Source organism: Protopterus annectens, chromosome 12.part0 (assembly GCF_019279795.1).
Source record: "Protopterus annectens isolate FY-2018-M chromosome 12.part0, PAN1.0, whole genome shotgun sequence".
Taxonomy (NCBI): Eukaryota; Metazoa; Chordata; order Ceratodontiformes; family Protopteridae; genus Protopterus; species Protopterus annectens.
Genome location: NC_056746.1, coordinates 173,822,432 through 173,841,271, shown reverse-complemented (window position 1 = coordinate 173,841,271; position 18,840 = coordinate 173,822,432). Strand labels below are relative to the sequence as shown.

The window sequence follows — 18,840 nt, the reverse complement described above, 5'->3', positions numbered from 1 at the left end:
GTTTTTTTAGATGATCAGCATATGGCATCTGCTTTAGGCCTGTGATTCTTTTAGTGAGGTATTTCTGTGGCCTTTCCAGCTGTTGCAGATGTCTTGTGAAGTACATACCAAATGGGGCATTATACTCTATAATGGGTCTAATGATGGATGAGTACAGTGGGACAATAACCTCCTTTTTTCTGGATGAAAAGCCCTTAGTGATGAGGTGTGCCACATAGAAGGATTTCCTGACTGTTGTGGCGATGTAGATGTCCTTCAAGGATGCATCTGCAGTCATAACAAATGGGTTGTCCTGTCGTCAGGCAGCCCCTCGGTCGGCCGGATTCCAAAGTCTGGGTCGGCGGGCTGATGTCGCACTTCACCCGACATCATCTCTGCTGGTCTTCGGGTATAAAGGCATCAGCCGACGGCATTTTCCCCAGTCTTTCTTGCCGGCGCCTCAAGCAGAAGCTGTTCGCAAGTGCCGGTCGGTCAGATCCAGAGATTATTACGAATACTACTTGAAGACTTCTAAAAGCTAAGTACCCCGTTGGGGACTCTTTCTTGCCTCAGCCGATGTCAGAAAAAGTAAATAACTGTTTAACTTGTGGGAAACAAATACCTCATAAAGATTTCCACTCTTACTGCCTACCTTGTTTAGGCCCAGACCACGACGTAGCAGTCTGTTTAGCCTGCGCTTCCTTCAACCGGCGAACGGCTTGGGGCCCGGTCGGAGTTTGCTGAACAGTTTTGGCTCAGATTTGGATCCTCCGGCGAAACCACGGTGAAGTCAATCTTCAGCGAATCCACGACTACTACTGAGGCTCCTGCTACCTTAGTTGAATCGGCCTCTGAAGTTTTGCCTACTACTGTGGTTCCTCCTGAATTATCAGACACTATCCCTTTGGATGTCTCAACCCCAGCACGTGGTGCTGCTAGGCCTCCTGCAGCCATGTCTATAAAGGCCTTTGCCAGGGCTAAAGCAGCCAAAACTGTTAAATCAGTGCCTGTTAAGACCCCCTCACATAGGCCCTCCTCTAGTTCACAAATGCTTACTCTGGCAGAGGATTTAATCTCCTTAATTAGGGGATCCCAATCTCACCCAGACAGGGCCTCTCAGCCTCCAGAAAAGAGATCTAGAGCAGAGCCCCCCGAGCCAGTGTCCTCTGATGATTCTTGGATGACTCAGACATTACAGATCAACCAGAGGCTCCTTTTCTACTTATGAAGATTCAAGAATCCATTCCTTCTGCCACTCCACCAGAGGAATTCTCCAAACCTTACATGCCATGAGAGAACAATTCCAATGGCAGGGACAAGATTTCTCAGATTCAAGAAAAAGGCTTAGGACCTTTCTGCACTTACCACAACATAGGCCCTTAGCTATACCTCCAGTTCTGCCTGTTGTGGATGATGCATTTAATGATGTTTGCACTGCTCCTGATACTTTACCTCCAGCCCCTGCCAAACCAGATAGACTTTACAGGGTGCCAGACACACATCACCACCTATACAAGGCCCCACTTGCAGATCCTGAGACTATATCCCAGGGGCCTAAGGCAGTAGCTTCAACCTCAGCAAAAACCCCTCTCCCTTCTGAAAGGGAATCCAGGTCCTTAGAGAGATGGGGTAAAAAAGTTTACACCTCTGCTACTCTCTCAGCTAGAGCTTTAAACTGTCAGTTTCACATGATACAATACCAAGAGTTTATGCTTGATCAGTTAACTAAGAAGCTGTCCTCTGATGACTCCTTAGATAAGAAATATGTTTTAGAAATGGTGAATAACATTCAGCAGGTTAGTAACCATTCTTTAAAATGTGGCTATGATGCACTGGAGGCTTCATTTAGATCAGCCATGACTGGCACAGTGATAAGAAGGCATGCATGGTTGAAGGAACAGGTTTTGCGGATCATGTTAAAGCAAAGCTGTTAGATGCTCCTATGGATAAGGCCAGTCTATTTGGTACACCTGCTCAGCAAGTAATGAAGAAAATGGAAGAGAAGGCAAAATCTGTACAAACAGTTAAGGATTTCTTACAGGTTCAGCCCCAAGGTTCAGCAGGAACTGGCCTGCCAAAAATTGGTCCTTTCCAGACTCCTCAAAATCTCAAAGTGGCAGGAATAGGCGCTCCAGAGGCAGATATCAATCCAGTGGAGGTGCCTATAGAGGCGCCAGTGGCAAGGCAATAACCAGAGAGGCACAGACACAACCACTGCCACTGCAACAGGACAATCACAGTGACTTTAGCAAATAGCAGCACCTTTAGGCGGAAAGTTAGCCTTATTTGAAAAATTGTGACTATATCACAAAAGACAAGTGGATTTTACAAACCATAGACCAAGGCTACAGGTTCCACTTCCACACCTTACCAGTAAAAAGAGGAATGCCAAACCTACCTCCAAATAAAAAAACAGAAGCTCTAAAGCAGATAGCTCAACTAACAAAAATGAGAGCTGTGGAAAGAGTACCAATAACACAACAGGGCAAAGGATTCTACTCCAGACTCTTCCTAGTACCAAGAAAGAAAAGTTGGAGACCTATTCTCGACCTGTCCGTCTTAAACACATACATCACGGTACCAAAATTCAAAATGCTGACCCTACAGCAACTTCTTCCCATGCTGGGCAAGGAGTGTTGGCTGGTAACTCTAGATCTCAAGGAGGCATACCTGCATGTCCCCATACGACCAAATTGCAGAAGATACCTCAGATTTCTTGCAGGATCAGAGCATTATCAATTCTCAGCATTGCCCTTTGGCTTATCTGAGTATTCACAAAATGCCTGGCATCAGTAATCGCTCATTGCAGGCTACAGGGAATCCAAATTTATCCATACCTGGACGACTGCCTGTTACAAGCGGACAACAAAAGCAAGCTGACAACAGATTTACAAAGAGTCATTTGCTTACTACAAGCCCTGGGATACACAGTCAATTTCAAAAAATCAAGACTGATACCATCCCAGACAAGAACATTCTAATTGGACACAGTAAAACAAATGGCATTCCTAACTGCAGAAAAACAAGCACAACTCCCTCTTTACTTCTTGGCATTAACAAAGCAGCACAAACTAACAGCAAGAAAAGTACTGCAGGCCTTGGGCTTCATGGCATCATGCATAATCCTGGTCCCCCATGCCAGACTGCATATGAGAAAACTACAGTGGTACCTAAAGAATTTATGGTCTCAGCACAGGCACAGCTTAGAAACCGAAATCCCAATAATTCCATGCCTGAAGCAAGAGTTTCTATGGTGGGCTCAAGCATGCCAGTCAAACCCAGGCTTGCCCTTCCACAACTTTCAAGCAAACCAAACCATCAGCCTCAGACCTAGGCTGGGGCACATGTTGGACAAGTGCATTCAAGGATTGTGGACTCAGACCAGCTGCACCTGCACATAAACCAAAAGAAATGCTGGCAGTAAAACTAGCAATCCAGAAATTCAAACCATTCCTCAAAGAAGGCCATTTAATGATAAGGACAGACAACACCACAGTCATGTGGTACATCAACAAACAGGGAGGGACTCATTCATACCCCCTATGCAGAATGACTCTAGACCTTTGGAATATGGCTCTGAGCTACAACATCCAGTTACAGGCAATATTTGTGCCGGGAAAAGAAAACACCCTAGCAGACATGTTAAGCAGAACCACCTCGGATGCTCACGAATGGATGCTACACCCAGACATCTTCAAGGCCATCACAAAGAAATGGGGAATGCCACAAATAGACCTATTCGCATCCCCACTCAATCACCGGCTCAAAAAATTCTTCACAAGGACATGCCACCCACTAGCATGGAAGGTGGACTCACTATCCTTCAGCTGGAAAGGCCTGACAGCATATGCATTTCCACCTCTTCCTTTAATGCACAAGGTACTGCTGAAAATCAAAGAGGAACGTCCAAGGATAATTCTGATAAGACAACACTGGTATCCTTTGCTGAGGAGCATGTCTCAGGGAATGTGGCCAATACCCCTGATGCCTTTGATGTTAACTCAGAACAACTACAACATCATGCACCCAAACCTAAAACCTTGCAACTGACTGCCTGGAACATCACATAACAGCTACTAACCCAGACTTATCCCAAAGGGTTAAAGACATTATCCTTGAAGCCCGCAGACCTTCAACAAGAAGGAACTATGCAGGAAAATGGAAAAGGTTTGTCATTTGGAGTACTGAAAGAGGAAAAGATGTCTCGAACATAGATATTGCTAACATTCTGGAGTATTTGGCAGAGCTTCTACATACGGGCCTGTCCTATTCCTCCATCAAGATACATGCATCAGCTATTTCCGCAGAATACAGCTTGGATCCACCTGTCTTTTCTCATCCTCTACTCAGGCAATTCCTCAGAGGGATCAAGAATGTAAAACCTCCTAGGAAACCACCATTGCCAGCATGGGACTTGAACTTTGTGCTAGAAAAATTGACACTACCTCCATTTGAACCAGAAGCAACAGCAGATCTTCAACACCTATCATGGAAAACTGCTTTCCTACTGGCAATTACTTCAGCAAGGAGGGTTTAGGAACTACAGGCCTTAATGGCAGTACAACCCTTCCTAATCTTCCATCAAGATAGAGTGTCCATGAGAACTAATCCTACATTTATGCCTAAGGTGGTATCCAGAGTGTCCTTAAACCAGGCAATCCACCTACCTACCTTCTTTCCCAATCCACAGAACAGGGGGGAAAGGCTGCTGCATACCTTGGATGTACATAGACAGTTATGCTACTACCTGGACAGAACCAAAAGTAACAGAAAAACTGACCAGCGTTTAGTAGCCTATGCAACAGGAAGGGAAGGAAAAGCAATTTCCAAACAGACAATCTCCAAATGGATAGGAAATTGCATACGATTCTGTTACTCCTACCATGGAAAACCAGTTCCACAGAACATAAGACCTCATTCTACAAGGGCTACAGCCACTACCACAGCTTTCTTACGAGGAGTGGCAACCAAGGACATCATTTACTTGGACCTCCGTGCATACATTTGCCAAGCATTATAATTTACCTCTATACTCTAGATCCCGAGCAGGGTTTGCCACTGCTGTATTGCAAGGGATCCTAACTACACCATAATTCTTCTTCCTCCTCCCCTAGTTTGGCTATGGTATTCTACCCATTTGTTAAGACTGCAGATGCATCCTTGAAGGATATAGTACAGTTTTGTACCTACCATAAATGTAGATGTCCGAACAGGATAGCATCTGCAGTCAGGATTACCCACCCTCCTTCCCCTCTGTGGTACTCCTAGGGTATTTACCCTCCTAATAGCTAGCTGGGGGGGAGTCTCTTATGGTGTATTTGTTTGTATATATGTACATACATGCTTATTTTTTATGTTTGCCTTCTACTATTTTGGAAACATTGGCATTTATCCAAAATTTAGCTTTCCTAGAGGGCAGCTGGCATCTGGGGCAAGAAACACTGAGGAAAATGGCCTGATGCCTTTATACCAAGACCAGCAGAGATGACGTCGGGTGAAGTGCGACATCAGGACCCAGACTTTGGAATCGACAGGACAACCCATTTGTTATGACTGCAGATGCTATCCTGTTCGGACATCTACATTTATGGTAGGTACAAAACTGTACTTTATCGAACGTGAGACCACTGTCCACCTGTGTCCCTAAGTCTGTCATCAAACTTTCGATGTTTAGTGTACTGCCTCCTATGTGGCAATTCATGGGTACATGTTTTTTTCCAAAGGGGTTAACTATACATTTCTTGGCATTAAGCTTGAGCTTATGGCTCCGGTACCAGGCATCTGTTTCTGTAAGGCCCTTTTGTAGAATATCTACATCATTTAAGGATTCAATAATGCCTCCCAGTTTGCAGTCATCTGTGAACTTTGTTAGCCAGAGTCCCTTAGTGTTGGCCTGTACTTCAGAGAAGTAGATGCCAAACAAGAGTGGTCCCAGGACTGAACCCTGAGGTACTCCACTTGTCAGTTGTCTGGAACTGGATTTGGAGTTGACTACTTTTACAGTCTGGGTTCTGTCAGTAAGCCAGTTGGTAAGCCATCGAGTGATGTAGGGATTTATGCCCAGCTTAGTAAGTTTATCTATGATTCCAGAGTGGGGGATGGTGTCAAAGGCCTTGGCGAGGTCCAGATAGGCTGTGTGGACCGCCTTACCCTTGTCCACAGCTCTGGAGACTGATTTGAAGAAGTCAATCAGATTCAGGAGACAAGATCGGCCCTTCACAAACCCAAACTGGGTGGGGTCCAGTGTTTGAAGGTTGCCAATGTCTTTTTTTTTATAAATTCCATGATAATGCGTTCCATGCTCTTGCAGATCAGGCTTGTCAGACTGATGGGATGGTAGTTCCTGGGATCCAAGGTGATCCCCCCTTGTGGAGTGGGATAACTGTAGCTGTGCGCCACTCAGCAGGCACAAAGCCTGAGGCGAGACTATGATTAAACATGACACTTAGGTGAGGTGCCAGTTCATTTTGTAGTTCATGTAGTACACAGCCTGGGATGTCATCTAGTCCCATGGATTCTGTATTCTTAGCTTTGGAGAGTGCGGCTTCTACCTGTGTGGCCATGATTACTAGAATTTGGCAATTTTTGGTACTCAGATGGGCCCTTTAGGGGGTGAGGGGGGGTAACATTGGCACTAAATCGATCTTCCAGGATATTGGCAATATCCTTGGGATCAGTATATTTAATGCCATTCTGTTGTAGCTCAGAGCAGATCTGAGCACTGCCATTTAGATTCTTAACATAACTATAGAATACCTTGTGGTTATCTTTGGAATCTCTGGCAATTTCATTTTCGTAACTAGCGTTTGAGGATTTTATGAGGGATCTCAGCTTTGTACTGAGGCTGGTGAGGGAGTTTTTTGCATCCTGGGATTTTCCTCTTTTCTGCAACAGTTTCTTCCTTCTGTTGCATAGTTTGTTTATAGCAGGGGAGAAGAGCATCTTGGTACTATTTGGGATGGCACAATTTGGGATGGCACAATTCATGTATGAGTGGATGTGCTTGTACAGTGCCTTAGTGTAGGATTTTGCAGTCGAACTTTCAGATCCCATCTGCATGGGTGTCATGAAGTTTGTCACTTCTGACTTCAGTAGCATGAAGTTGGCTTTGGAGAAGTTTTTAAGGAGGTTTCCTTACTGGGGGGTGGGGGTGGGATGTGGATGTCAAGGGTAATTTGCTTATGGTCAGACCTGACCAATGAGGGGGTGACCACTGGTGAGGAGCATCTATCTCCCATGTTGGTAATGACCAGATGTAGGATATTGGAGCCCCTGGTGTGACAATGGATTAGTTGATCCAGGGCATTGGAATTTATGAATTCCAAGAACCGTTGGGAAAAGGAGTTGGTACCCGAGTAGTTTTCCTAGTTAATGGCAGGGTAGTTGAAATCACCCAGTATTAAGGTGTTTGGTTGTATCTTAATATTTTCCAGTATGTTTAGAAAGTTGTAGTGAGAATCTTGGGGCATGGTGGGGGATCTGTAGCAAGCTACAATTTAGATTGCAGTCTTACCTAGTGTTAGTTGCACCTGGAGAATTTCTGATGCATTGTGTTGGGTAACTAACCTGGTGGTGTGAATATCCTTGGTGAATATGGACACTCCTCTACCTTTAGTGTTTCGATCTTGGTTTTGTGGCCAAAAAGTGTGGTAAGAGTTGTAGCCTGGTATTGCATGGGTGCTCTCTGGAGCCTTGAACCAGGTCTCAGTTACTGCACAGATATCGATGTTCTCCATTTTTAGGAGTTCCTCGAGAGAGTGCATTTTGAGGTTTAGACTTCTAGCATTGAGTAGCATTACCTTCATATTTTGCATGCTTGTATCTGTTACGGTGGTGGTTTTATCCTTTGAACCTTGCCTAAAAAAGGCACTATAGGAGTGGCAAGAGCTTTAGCCAGTAATCTGAATCCCAGGGGTGAAAGGTGCAAACCATCTCTGGCAAAGCATCGTGGTTTGTCGATCATGTCTTCCCAGACAGACAGATACTGGATCCCCTTTGGATGACACCAGAAGCTTAGCCAATTGTTGAAGTCAATCATTTTGTCCTTATACTGTGGTATCATTCTGGGCGAAGGCAGGATGCTACTTAGGGCTAGGGTCATACCTACCTGGGCCACATGATCCAAGAGCTCTTCCATGTCTCTTTTCATGTAGTCCAGGGAGGTATGTCTCAAGTCATTCATTCCAGCATGGACAATGACAGAGTCATATTTGTACTTGTTGTGGAGTGACTTGAGTGCATGCGTTATGTGGCAGATCCTGGCAGCTGACCGTAATTTTCTCCGTGTTCAGCCTGGTGAGTGGGACATCATTGTGTCTGACTATAGAGCCACGTATGACTAAAGTGTTGGGTACATTGTCTTGCCTTAGGAGCTGTTGGGTGGCACACTGGTGTTGTAAGCTATGTGCCACTTTGGTTGTGACTGGTATTTGCATTTCAGCTTCGGAAGTCCTTGTTGCTTTGGCAGGTTAATGTTAAGGGCCTCCGCATATGTGAGTTTAGTGTTGCTATGTGTGGATGTTGATGGTGTGGGTTTTGAAGGGCTATCTGTTGGTTGAGGTGGAGTGCAGGTGTTAACCTTCTCCTCTTGACTGTCTAGCACAGCCTTGGCTGGAGAGAGCTTTGCTTCAAGTTTGGCTATGTAAGTGAATCTCTCGCAGGTTGTAGTGTTGGGTGGTAGGAGGAGAGGGTTGTCTGTGTACATGAGGCAGTTGCCGCATTGCCCCAGTATGCCCAGATTCACCAGGTGGACAGGAGAAATCACCAGAAGCTGACCCTTGGACATGCCTGTTTAGGTGCTTTTTTGTAAAGTACAAGAGCTGTTCTCCCTTACCTTTGCAAAGTACTTTGCAATTATAGGCTGTTTAGTGCCTACAATTAATTTCTCCTTATTGACAAGGATAGTTGAGTGCTTCTATCAGTTTCAGGCTTCCTAGTGCTTTCCAGCAGGTTCTAGAGCAAGTGCTAGTCACAGGGGTTCAGATTTTAGTGCTACTACTGAGAAACCAGCTAGTTCTCAGGGAAAATTTGAAGAGCAGACTTTCTGGCACCTGGAATAGTTTAACCGTAGCCCTGCAGTGCTGCACGATGAGAAAAATGTGCAAACACATGCGTTTTTAAGCCAGAAAGTTAAAAGGGATAGAAATCAGCATAAAAGGCTAATAAAATTACAATTTCAGAGCTGGAAACCACTCCTCTAGTATTAGATAGGCAGTACAATGCTCACCACTCCCACTGGTAAGCAGTAGGACTTCCCTCTACCACAGCAAGGTCTGGATAGCTGTGAACACAAAAAATAAAATCCTGAGACAAGCAAAGCCTGGAATCTGGACTATACTGGCTAGGAAAGGTGGGAAACGAGCAAACAAGATAGTATTTTTTTATTTTGTTTTGGGGGGGGGGGGGTTGTCTTTTTTTTTTTTTTGGTTAAAACAGCAATAACACAGTAAATAAACACAGAAAAGGCTAACACACTTGAGTGTGTAGTCCTAAACAGTAAATGCAATTAAAACTGTACAAAATTAGCAATTTCAAACTTTTTAAATGAAGCAAGGCAAGTGCACAACTGAAAAACGATTTGAGGCAGTAATAACAGTAGAATTTAAGAGGCAGTAATACAGTAGAATAAGTAGCTAGTCTACGTATACAGAGAAGTCTATATATTACAGAAAAGCAGCTAAAACACTCAATTCAAATGCAGTGCAGCCTAGAACACTTGAGTTGTAGCAATATTAAGGTAAATACAGTTTTAATAAATGCACTAAAATGTACTCTGTATTTCCAGAATGTTTGAGAAGCACAATCAGAACACAAGGAGGTTCAGGGAATTTTTCTTCTAAGCTTTTTCCACCATTCTTTCAATACACCCTAACTAGGTATGACTCTGTTATCATAACTTGGAGGAAGTAACCAAATTAAGCTGGAGGTCTGGGGGTCTAGATGCTTTGATAGCATTTTACAGGTTTTTAAAGAACATTTTCATCCCCTGATGGCCTAAGCAAAACATAGTGATTAAGGAAAGAAATTCAGTCTCACTATTCTCTTTTTTGCCTTTTCCTACATCCTTCAACACACCTAACTGACTCAGACTGTACCGTAATAACTGTAGAAGACATAATTTAATTAATTTAGGGGTCTACAGCCACAAGACCCTCAGAAGTAATGGGGTTATAGATTTTCTGAGATCCTTTTACAGCTTTTTATACAGCCTTTAGATCCAATGATGACATCAACAAAATCATAAGTAAGAAAAGAAAATTGCTTTTTTAAGGGAAAAAATAAGTTCTATCCATGGTTTTATGTTCAAAGCAGGCAAAATAGCAGTTCACAATAAACTGAGAAGACAAATGCAAGGATACAAAAATCATGCCCAGGAAAATTGCCTACTTCCCTATTCTTCCAAAAAAGATAAGTCACCTTCAGTGAACTCCACTGAAGTTAGTCTGTGAGAAAACACAAAAAACAAATATAAACATAATAACATAGTTCAACCTGTTGCTGTCAGCTGTGTATAAACAGCATGTCTTCTAACTCCTATCCCCAAAACAGAGCCAACTGTATACGCATCTGCTCTTCAATGTGAGGAAAGTGGAAAAAAAATAGTAATGGATTAAAATGTGTTGCTCCTAGACAGTACATCCTTGCAGTCTACTTTTTCTTTCCTTCTTCTTTCAGGTCATGTGTGGCTCAACATTGTGCATCTTCTGTTGACCTGATTAGGTACCAGGTATCAGGTACCTCCCTGGATTTCTTACCTAACTAAGTTTGAAAACTTTCTGTTTAAGTTTTTCAAGCATTTTATTTGCAGGGCTAGTTTTGTTTCTTTGTCATATTTCTCTCTTGCTCTTTCTGTGTGTGCGCTTGTGTGTGTGCCTGTGTGTGTGCCTGTGTGTGTGTGTTTGTGTGTGTGTGTGTGTGTGTGTGTGTGTGTGTGTGTGTGTGTGTGTGTGTGTGTGTGTTTTTCTCTCTGCATGTAATCATTTATACTGTATGTATGTTCATTTTTCTTTTTTTTAATTTATTTATTTTTTTAAGAGTCCCTCCCGTGGATGTTTGGAAGAATATAATTCTGTGGGTGGAGCTCTTACAATTTCAAGAAATACTTTAGAAGCAGGTGTAGAATATACATTTCATCTTACAATCTACAAGGCTGGAAGAAGCCCAGAATCTACAAATCAAACGGTAAGCAGTATATAACTTAATGACCAACTACAAGATAAACAGCAACAGTAAGAACATTTTAAATATCCACCCAGTAAACAAGTAAGCACTTTCATTACATGCTAGTCGAACATATCAGATTTTGGTACTGCCGTTAGCAATAAATTACACATTAGCTGCTCCTTTGTGGCTTTAGAAATATGTAATATGTCACTCATGCAATCTTATAGGACATAGCTAACTTGAAGTCCACATGGCAGTATTATTTATTAATAGTTGTTAGTGATTGATTTAACAGTACAGTTGTATATTCTCTGTGAAGAAAGAATTTTTTTTCATAAGAACAGACACATAACTATAAAAGATATTTACAACATAATTACTAGTATATTGTATAAAAAGGCACAGTTCTCTTAAGAGATTTCACAAATTATTGTTGTTGACTGCAGATGCGTGGCACAAATATAAAGTGCCATAATACTTTAAGCATTTTATGCAATATCATCTGTACCTATATGTGAGTAGTTTGATTTATCTGAAACAAGTACAATATTGGTTCAAAAAAATTAACCCTTTGTTGTTTTCCCCAGGTCTTAATAAAAAATGGAACTGTTCCTATCGTATCGTTAAAGTGTATTTCTTGCAAAGCACAATCAGTGTATGAAGTGAGTAAGAGCTCCTATGTGTACCTTGCAGGAAGCTGCAGAAACTGCAAGAGCAGTTCTTACAAATGGGTGAGTAAGCAGCTAAAAAAGTTTATCATACAGTGTGAGAAGCGTCCTGCTAAAACTATCATCAAAATCTACTAAAAATTTTCAGGACATTTAACCTTTGTGTGATCCTTGTGCAGTTGTGATTGCATTTATTTATTTGCCCTACTTTTTTAAATATGTGAATACAGTGGATTCAAGATAGTGATTGACCTGTAAACACTGTATTCACACAGCTCCATTGTCCTACCTTAAGCTATTATATTAATGTCTGCATCAGAAGGTATTTGACTATAAAATCCAAACTCTAGATCTTTGCTCTACCTTAAAGTCATGTTTCCTGCATTTAAAGTAACTTTGAAGATCATCTGAAATATTGGTTATACTCATGTTATTTATCCTCGAGAGCAGTGGCTTGGTCTGCGAATATCTGTACTTTATCCTTAGGCCTACAGAAGTGATAAAATATAAATTGCTGCAAAATACTGGTTGTTATAACTCCAACGATCAAAACTGTTTGTCTTAAACAGTCATAAAGGAGAATTTATTCTGAACTAAGCTATTAAATATTTTGTGACCTTTTCATTTATGTCAGAAAATGTCGATGGAACAAGAACAAGTAGAGTTGCAGACTTCCAAAGCTAAATTATCAACAATTTCCATGCCTGAAAAGGAAACTACATCCAAACATGCTAGAACTTCTAAACAGCAAGAGGAAAGATGATCATTCATTAAATCTAGACCAGACCAACTTTTTACTGTTGAGGATTTGAAAGAATTGCTTCAACCTCTACAATTGGCCATCCAACAACTTATGGAACAAGTAAAAGCACTAAGTCTTACAAAAAGTCAGATAGTCAGCAGATTGGAAACAATGGAAGGGAAAAAGAAGTTAAAATTGAAAATCTTCAAAAAATCTGCCAGTCTAATACCAGAGCCATTCAGGATATCCAAAACAAATTACTGGACCTAGAAGCAAGGAGTAGATGAAACAATATACTTACACATTTGGAAATAAGGAAAAATAAAATTGTGGTTGGTATATGGAAAGTTGAGTTGGAGTGGATGCACTCTGGTTTCTGTGATGGTTTAATCATGGACAGTGCATAGAATTTTTTTTTTTTCGCTTGAAGATGGTTGCCTATTTTTCTTCATCGTTGTAGACTCTGGAGTATCTTTGATCATGTGTAGTATAATCGGTAACTTGCTGGCTTTGGCATGGACTTTTCCTTGTAGGCCATTCAGATGTGAATTCAAATACGATGGTGTGTCTGATATTAAATAAAATTTGTATACTTGGCAAGCCAAAGGATTTAAACAAATCTACTAATAACTGGAGTCGTCTTGCTTATACCTAATTATAAAAAAACAAAACTTAAATTGATGTATGTACAGATTCTGACTTTTCCAGACTAAAGGTACTAGTCATGTTTGTTCATTTAGAATAGCATAACAGACCTTTATTGACACCCTCAATTATTCTATAACTAATGCTTTTGGATTGGCGTAGTTGGTTCGAATGTTCACTTGGTGAACTAAAAGTCATGATCTTGTTGTGTTTGGTGCTTTTCAACCTATGACAGAGTGGTTTTTAATCATTTAAGTAAAGCTTTAGATGAATCTTGGTTGTTTTTCTTCGAATGCTTCCTGGAATACGATTGGGTTTGAGGTTGATGTTCGTGGAACCGCACATGGCCTGTATTTCTTGTGCATGAACAGAGTGATTGTTTCCTCTTCCATTTGAGTGGACTTTGGCAAACATTTGAACCAAAAATGATTAGTCCATAGACTGGAAGTTTAAAGTGGACTCATTCCTTCCTTGTTAATCATACAGAGGTGGACTTATCATGAATCTACAACTAACATCAAGGGACTTTTAATACATTTTGGGTGGTACAGTGATGCAATGGTTAGCGTTATTGCCTCACACCAAGAGGTTCTCTGGTTCGATTCTCAGCTGGGGTGCCTTCTGTGCACAGTCTGGATTTCCTCCCTGCATTTGCATGGATTTCCTCTGGGTGCTCCAGTTTCCTCCCACATTCCAAAGACATGCATCTGGAGCATTTCTCTCTAGGCCTCTACTGAAAATGGACTCTGTCCCAGTCGGACGTTAAAAATGAATTTAACAAAAACTCTATCATTCTTCTTGTGATTGAATGGTGTTATAATATCCACTTCCATTTGTACAGAAGTTAATATTCATTTGTTAACTTAGTACATGGTCTGGAGATTTGATTAAATCTTGTTTAGCCATTACTGACCATTCAGACATGAAACTGTCATACATCTATGACTAACAACAAGGGCTTTACTATGTATTTTGTCTAAAAAGCTGTTATACTCATGGAAAATTCTGATTCTATACATGGACTTTTTGATTTATGACCTATTTAGAAGTTGAGAAGCATGAGTTTGGTTATGTAATGCTCTCTCTCATTGAGAGAGCAGTGTTATCCATGGTTCATGAGATGCTAAGTTTGAAGCCATTATGACTTTATAAAAATTGTTTCTAAGGCTTGATGATAACCAAATGGTTGTTCTTGTTCAAACATCAGGATGCGATGTAATACATACAAGCTATGTGGCATCAAAAGTAGCTCTCAGCGGTGACATACATCCTAACCCCGGCCCACATACTCTCACTCCTAACACCATCATTCAACACTTTGCTCACCTTCACACCACTCTACACCTCCCTAGAAAAACTACAGACCTATTATTACTAAATATAAGAAGCATTACTTAAAAAAAACTCATGACCTACATGCCAACCTCACACTATACTCACCAAACTTTGTCATTCTTATGGAAACATGGCTAAAACCTGACATTACAAATAATGAAATCTTGCTGCCAAGTTATAATATCTTGCGTACTGACAGAAAAAAAAAGGGAGGCGACGTTGCCATTATGTTTAAAAATCAGCTTAATGTGAAACCTTGGAACTACCAACCCCTACACTTGATAAAGCTGAAATCATCCTCACCAAACTAATAATCAACCCCAAAAAATGCATAAACATAATTGGATGCTACATCCCACCTGGAAGTCACATACCCATATTAGAGAACTTACTACACTGTGCCTCCAATAAATTCTCACAGGAAGCCATTATTACAAGAGACTTTAATATAGACTGGCAAACTTGTTAACTCTAGCAATCCCACCAATTACATACATCAACCTCCATGGATATAACCAGTTAATCCAATCACCCACTAGAACTGATAAATCATCCAAAAGACAGTCAGTCCTAGCCTGGATCTTTCTGGCTGCCTGCCCGATAGCCTTAGTGACCACCTACCAACCTTTATGCTAAAACAGCAAACATACCAGGATAAACCTACAACCTACCAACTATTAAGAAACAAACAAAACTTTAACCCCTCTTATTTTATTTCTTGTCTAAAAGGCTGTAATTGGGAAGCCCTTAAGACCCTCAACCTGAATGAAGCAGTTAGTCACTTTAACTCTGCCTTTCTAGATATACTGAACTCACATGCCTGTCCCAGAAATATCAGAATGAAATCACAATTTGCCCCCTCCCCGGCTTAGCAAAGAAACTAGGTCATTACTGAAAGCTAGAGATAAAATCTGGGATCTTTGGCACAAAACTAGATCTTAAGCCTCTAAACAGTCATACCTAGCGCTGAAAAACAAAGCAAAGAAATCAGTTAAACTAGACAAAATCAATTACTATCATAATATACAAAAAAAGCATCTAAACAATCCTCAAAAGTTCTGGCCAGCCATTAACAACATTCTCCTACCTGGAAAAGCTAGTACACCTTCCCCAACCATAAATCCCTCAGAAAATATAGCCACCCAATTAAAGAAATATTTCACTGAATCCATTCTGCTCCTAGTTAGTCCTCAACCATCCCCTAATCTCAAGTGAGCCACCTAAACTTAAAAATACATGTAAGAGTGTCACCTTATAACCCATCCCTATGGATACAATTAAAAAACTTCTAAAAAAAACTAAAACAAATAACATTAGCTGCTGACACTCTACCTTCCGACTTTCTTAGGATTGCTGCAGATGCTATTGCCTACCCTGTAGCCATACTTGTAAATAGATCTGTATCTGAAAACCTAGTCCCTGATATCTGGAAAATATCCCATATAATCCCACTTCACAAAGGAGGTAATTCTAAAGAACTGACAAACTTCTGCCCCATCGCTATTCTCTCTCCTCTATCCAAAATCTTAGAGAGGTGTTTACACACTCAAGTCATGATATACTTAAATACTCACAAACTTTTGTCCAATATACAACATGGATTTCGGCCTTTTCATGGCACCACCACTTCCCTAACGTCTTTTATTGACATAGTTAATAGCCATAGAAACAAAGCAAAATTTATATCTGTCCTCTTTCTGGACCGCTCCAAGGCTTTTGATACCATTGCACACGATAAACTTATTAAGGTTCTCTCCAGTCTAAATCTCAGTGACAATACCATTGCCTGGTTCTTCAGCTGTCAGGTAGGCAGCAAGCAGTGCAATGGCAGAAAGACCTCTCCCCTCTACTCCCAGTTATAGTAGGTGTACCCCAAGGTTCCATCCTTGGGCCCCTACTATTCTCTATTTTCACAAACGACCTCCACACGTCTACACTACATGCCGCTGTCATACAATACACAGATGATTCTCCTTTATTATGTGCTGCTTCTTGTCTTCAAGAGCTTCAGTCACTAACACAAGCTTCATTTCTCTTTGTCAAATTTTGGCTCTATAATTCACAGCTTATTCTAAACTCTAATAAAACTAAACTGCTGCTCTTCCACCCTACTAGATAGACTCCATCATCCCCCCGTTTAACATCATATCTAAAAATGGCATCATAATCTCTCCCATCACCCATACTAAATTACTTGGGGTTGAAATTGATTGTAATTTGAAGTTTGATATTTCACATCTCCCAAACCATAAAGAAAGTCCACAAAAAATTGGGTGTCCTATACAGAAACAAGCAATTTCTTACAACTTCTACTAAAGAAACAATTGCATGCACACATCTTCTCTCAGTACTTACCTGCGTTTCTCTAATACTTACTAATCTAAGGAAAACTGACATTGCAAAACTACACTCATGCTGTAATAAAACTGCTAGATTTGCCACAGATACTCCTTATATGTCCCGCCACTGCATAGCTCTAAAACAACTCAAGTGGTTAGAACTACCACAGCTCCTCTTGTATAACCAACTTAGTCTAGCCCATAAAATGCTATACCATCCAGAAAAAAAAAACTGCTCTAAAAAACCGAATACATCCCTACAACAGTAATAGAGTGCTATGCTCCAATAATAAAACTCAACCTGGACACAACTAAAGCCAATAATACAGCAGGTGGCTCCCTTTACTCAAACATCATAAGTAAAAAGTGGAATTCTTTACCCCCTAACTTAACAAACACAACCTCAATTACACAATTCAAAAAATCTTTACAAGTTCACCTCACCAAAACATGGCTCTGCTGTTGAGGTACACCTGGCTAGCTTCAGTCAGCAACGCAGCAACTTTGTCCGTGCTTGCTTCTACTATATCTGTACATTCCCTGACATAAGTAATACAGTGTAAGTGCCAAAGTTCTAAGATCTATGATATGTAAGATTGACTATCCTTCTTACATGTCCAGAATCTAGGTTCCTTTCCCTTCTTGAAAACTCTATTATAGTTACCATCAACAACACTTTTATTCTTGTAAAGCCTCCTGTTCATGATGTTTTTATAAATAGTAAAACTATATATACTTTGCTTCTATGTATGCTTATCAATTCTGTCATTATTGTAACAATCTTTGATCATCAGTAATTCTTGTTATGAATGTCTTCACTTATTGTGACTACTGTTGTTCATAACTCTCCCGGTAATCAAATGTAAAATAAATAAATAAAAATTATCAAATTCTCATTATGAGGCACATTATAAGATTGGCAAAATGTATACATTACTTATAGTAATTACAATTCCATGTGAACTTTTCTATTGATATTGAATTTTTTCAGCTGTTACAAAGATGCCAATTTATTAATACTTTGTGTAATTAGTAATGTTAAAAGGCTAATTAATAAGGGCAATTCCTATTATATCTTACAATTTCAAGCCTTAGATTAAAACTCTATTATGGTAGCTGTGTGATGGGGCAGTTTGTGTTTTAGGACAGTTTGTTCTTACTCCCAAATGGAGAATTATTTTATTAATTCTTCTATTGCTTCCACATATTGTGATAAGAACTATAGAACATTTTTTTTCTAAGCTGTTATGTATTTAAAATTCCTTGCGTAATCTAGTCAAATTCTCTTCCTGGTATTTGCTAATTTGGGTTAGGCACTGGTTTGTGACAGGAGTAGTTAAATGCCATTTGCCTATACTGACAAATTGTTCCCTTTCCAATCGAAAATAGCAACAGTACCAACAATAAAACACAGCACCACGGATCTATAAAGGCTGTCTTCTTGCTTCAAAAACTCCACCAATAATTCCAGGAACCATCGAAAAACAAGAGTAGCAAAATAAGAACTTTATTCCATAACAAAAATAAAACAGGATTGAGCGCTTTTGTCTCCGTACCGGAGACCTCTTCAGAATCAAAAAAAGCAGTCAATGGCATTCTTTTATATCATAGCCAATAACAATGATTAATGTGCTTTGCATAATTGATTGATAGTTAATTAATTAACTATCCACCATTCCTTTAAAGTGCTATAACAACCCGTATTGAATGTTGGTATAAATCTCTTCATACATAGGTATATTCCTAGAATAAAATGTACAATACATAAATATAAACATATATAAAAATATGAATATATATAATACAATACATGAACTAGAACTAATCTAAAAAAAAAAAAAAAATATATATATATATATATATATATATATATATATATATATGTATATATATATATATATATATATATGAACATATATTCTGATGAAAAATGTATATAATAGGTTCATAGGTTCATACTAGGCTAACT

At 40.1% G+C, this 18,840-nt stretch overlaps 1 protein-coding gene across 1 annotated transcript in view; it reads left to right on the top strand.

The window, feature by feature from the left end:
• The window catches only part of PKD1 (polycystin 1, transient receptor potential channel interacting), a 2,476,043-nt gene that overhangs the window by 1,000,645 nt on the left and 1,456,558 nt on the right, over window positions 1-18,840 (top strand). Inside the window, exons 17-18 of the mRNA XM_044088902.1 lie at window positions 11,014-11,160; window positions 11,730-11,873. Of these exons, the coding sequence (XP_043944837.1) occupies window positions 11,014-11,160; window positions 11,730-11,873 (291 nt within the window). The remainder of the gene's footprint in view (window positions 1-11,013; window positions 11,161-11,729; window positions 11,874-18,840) is intronic.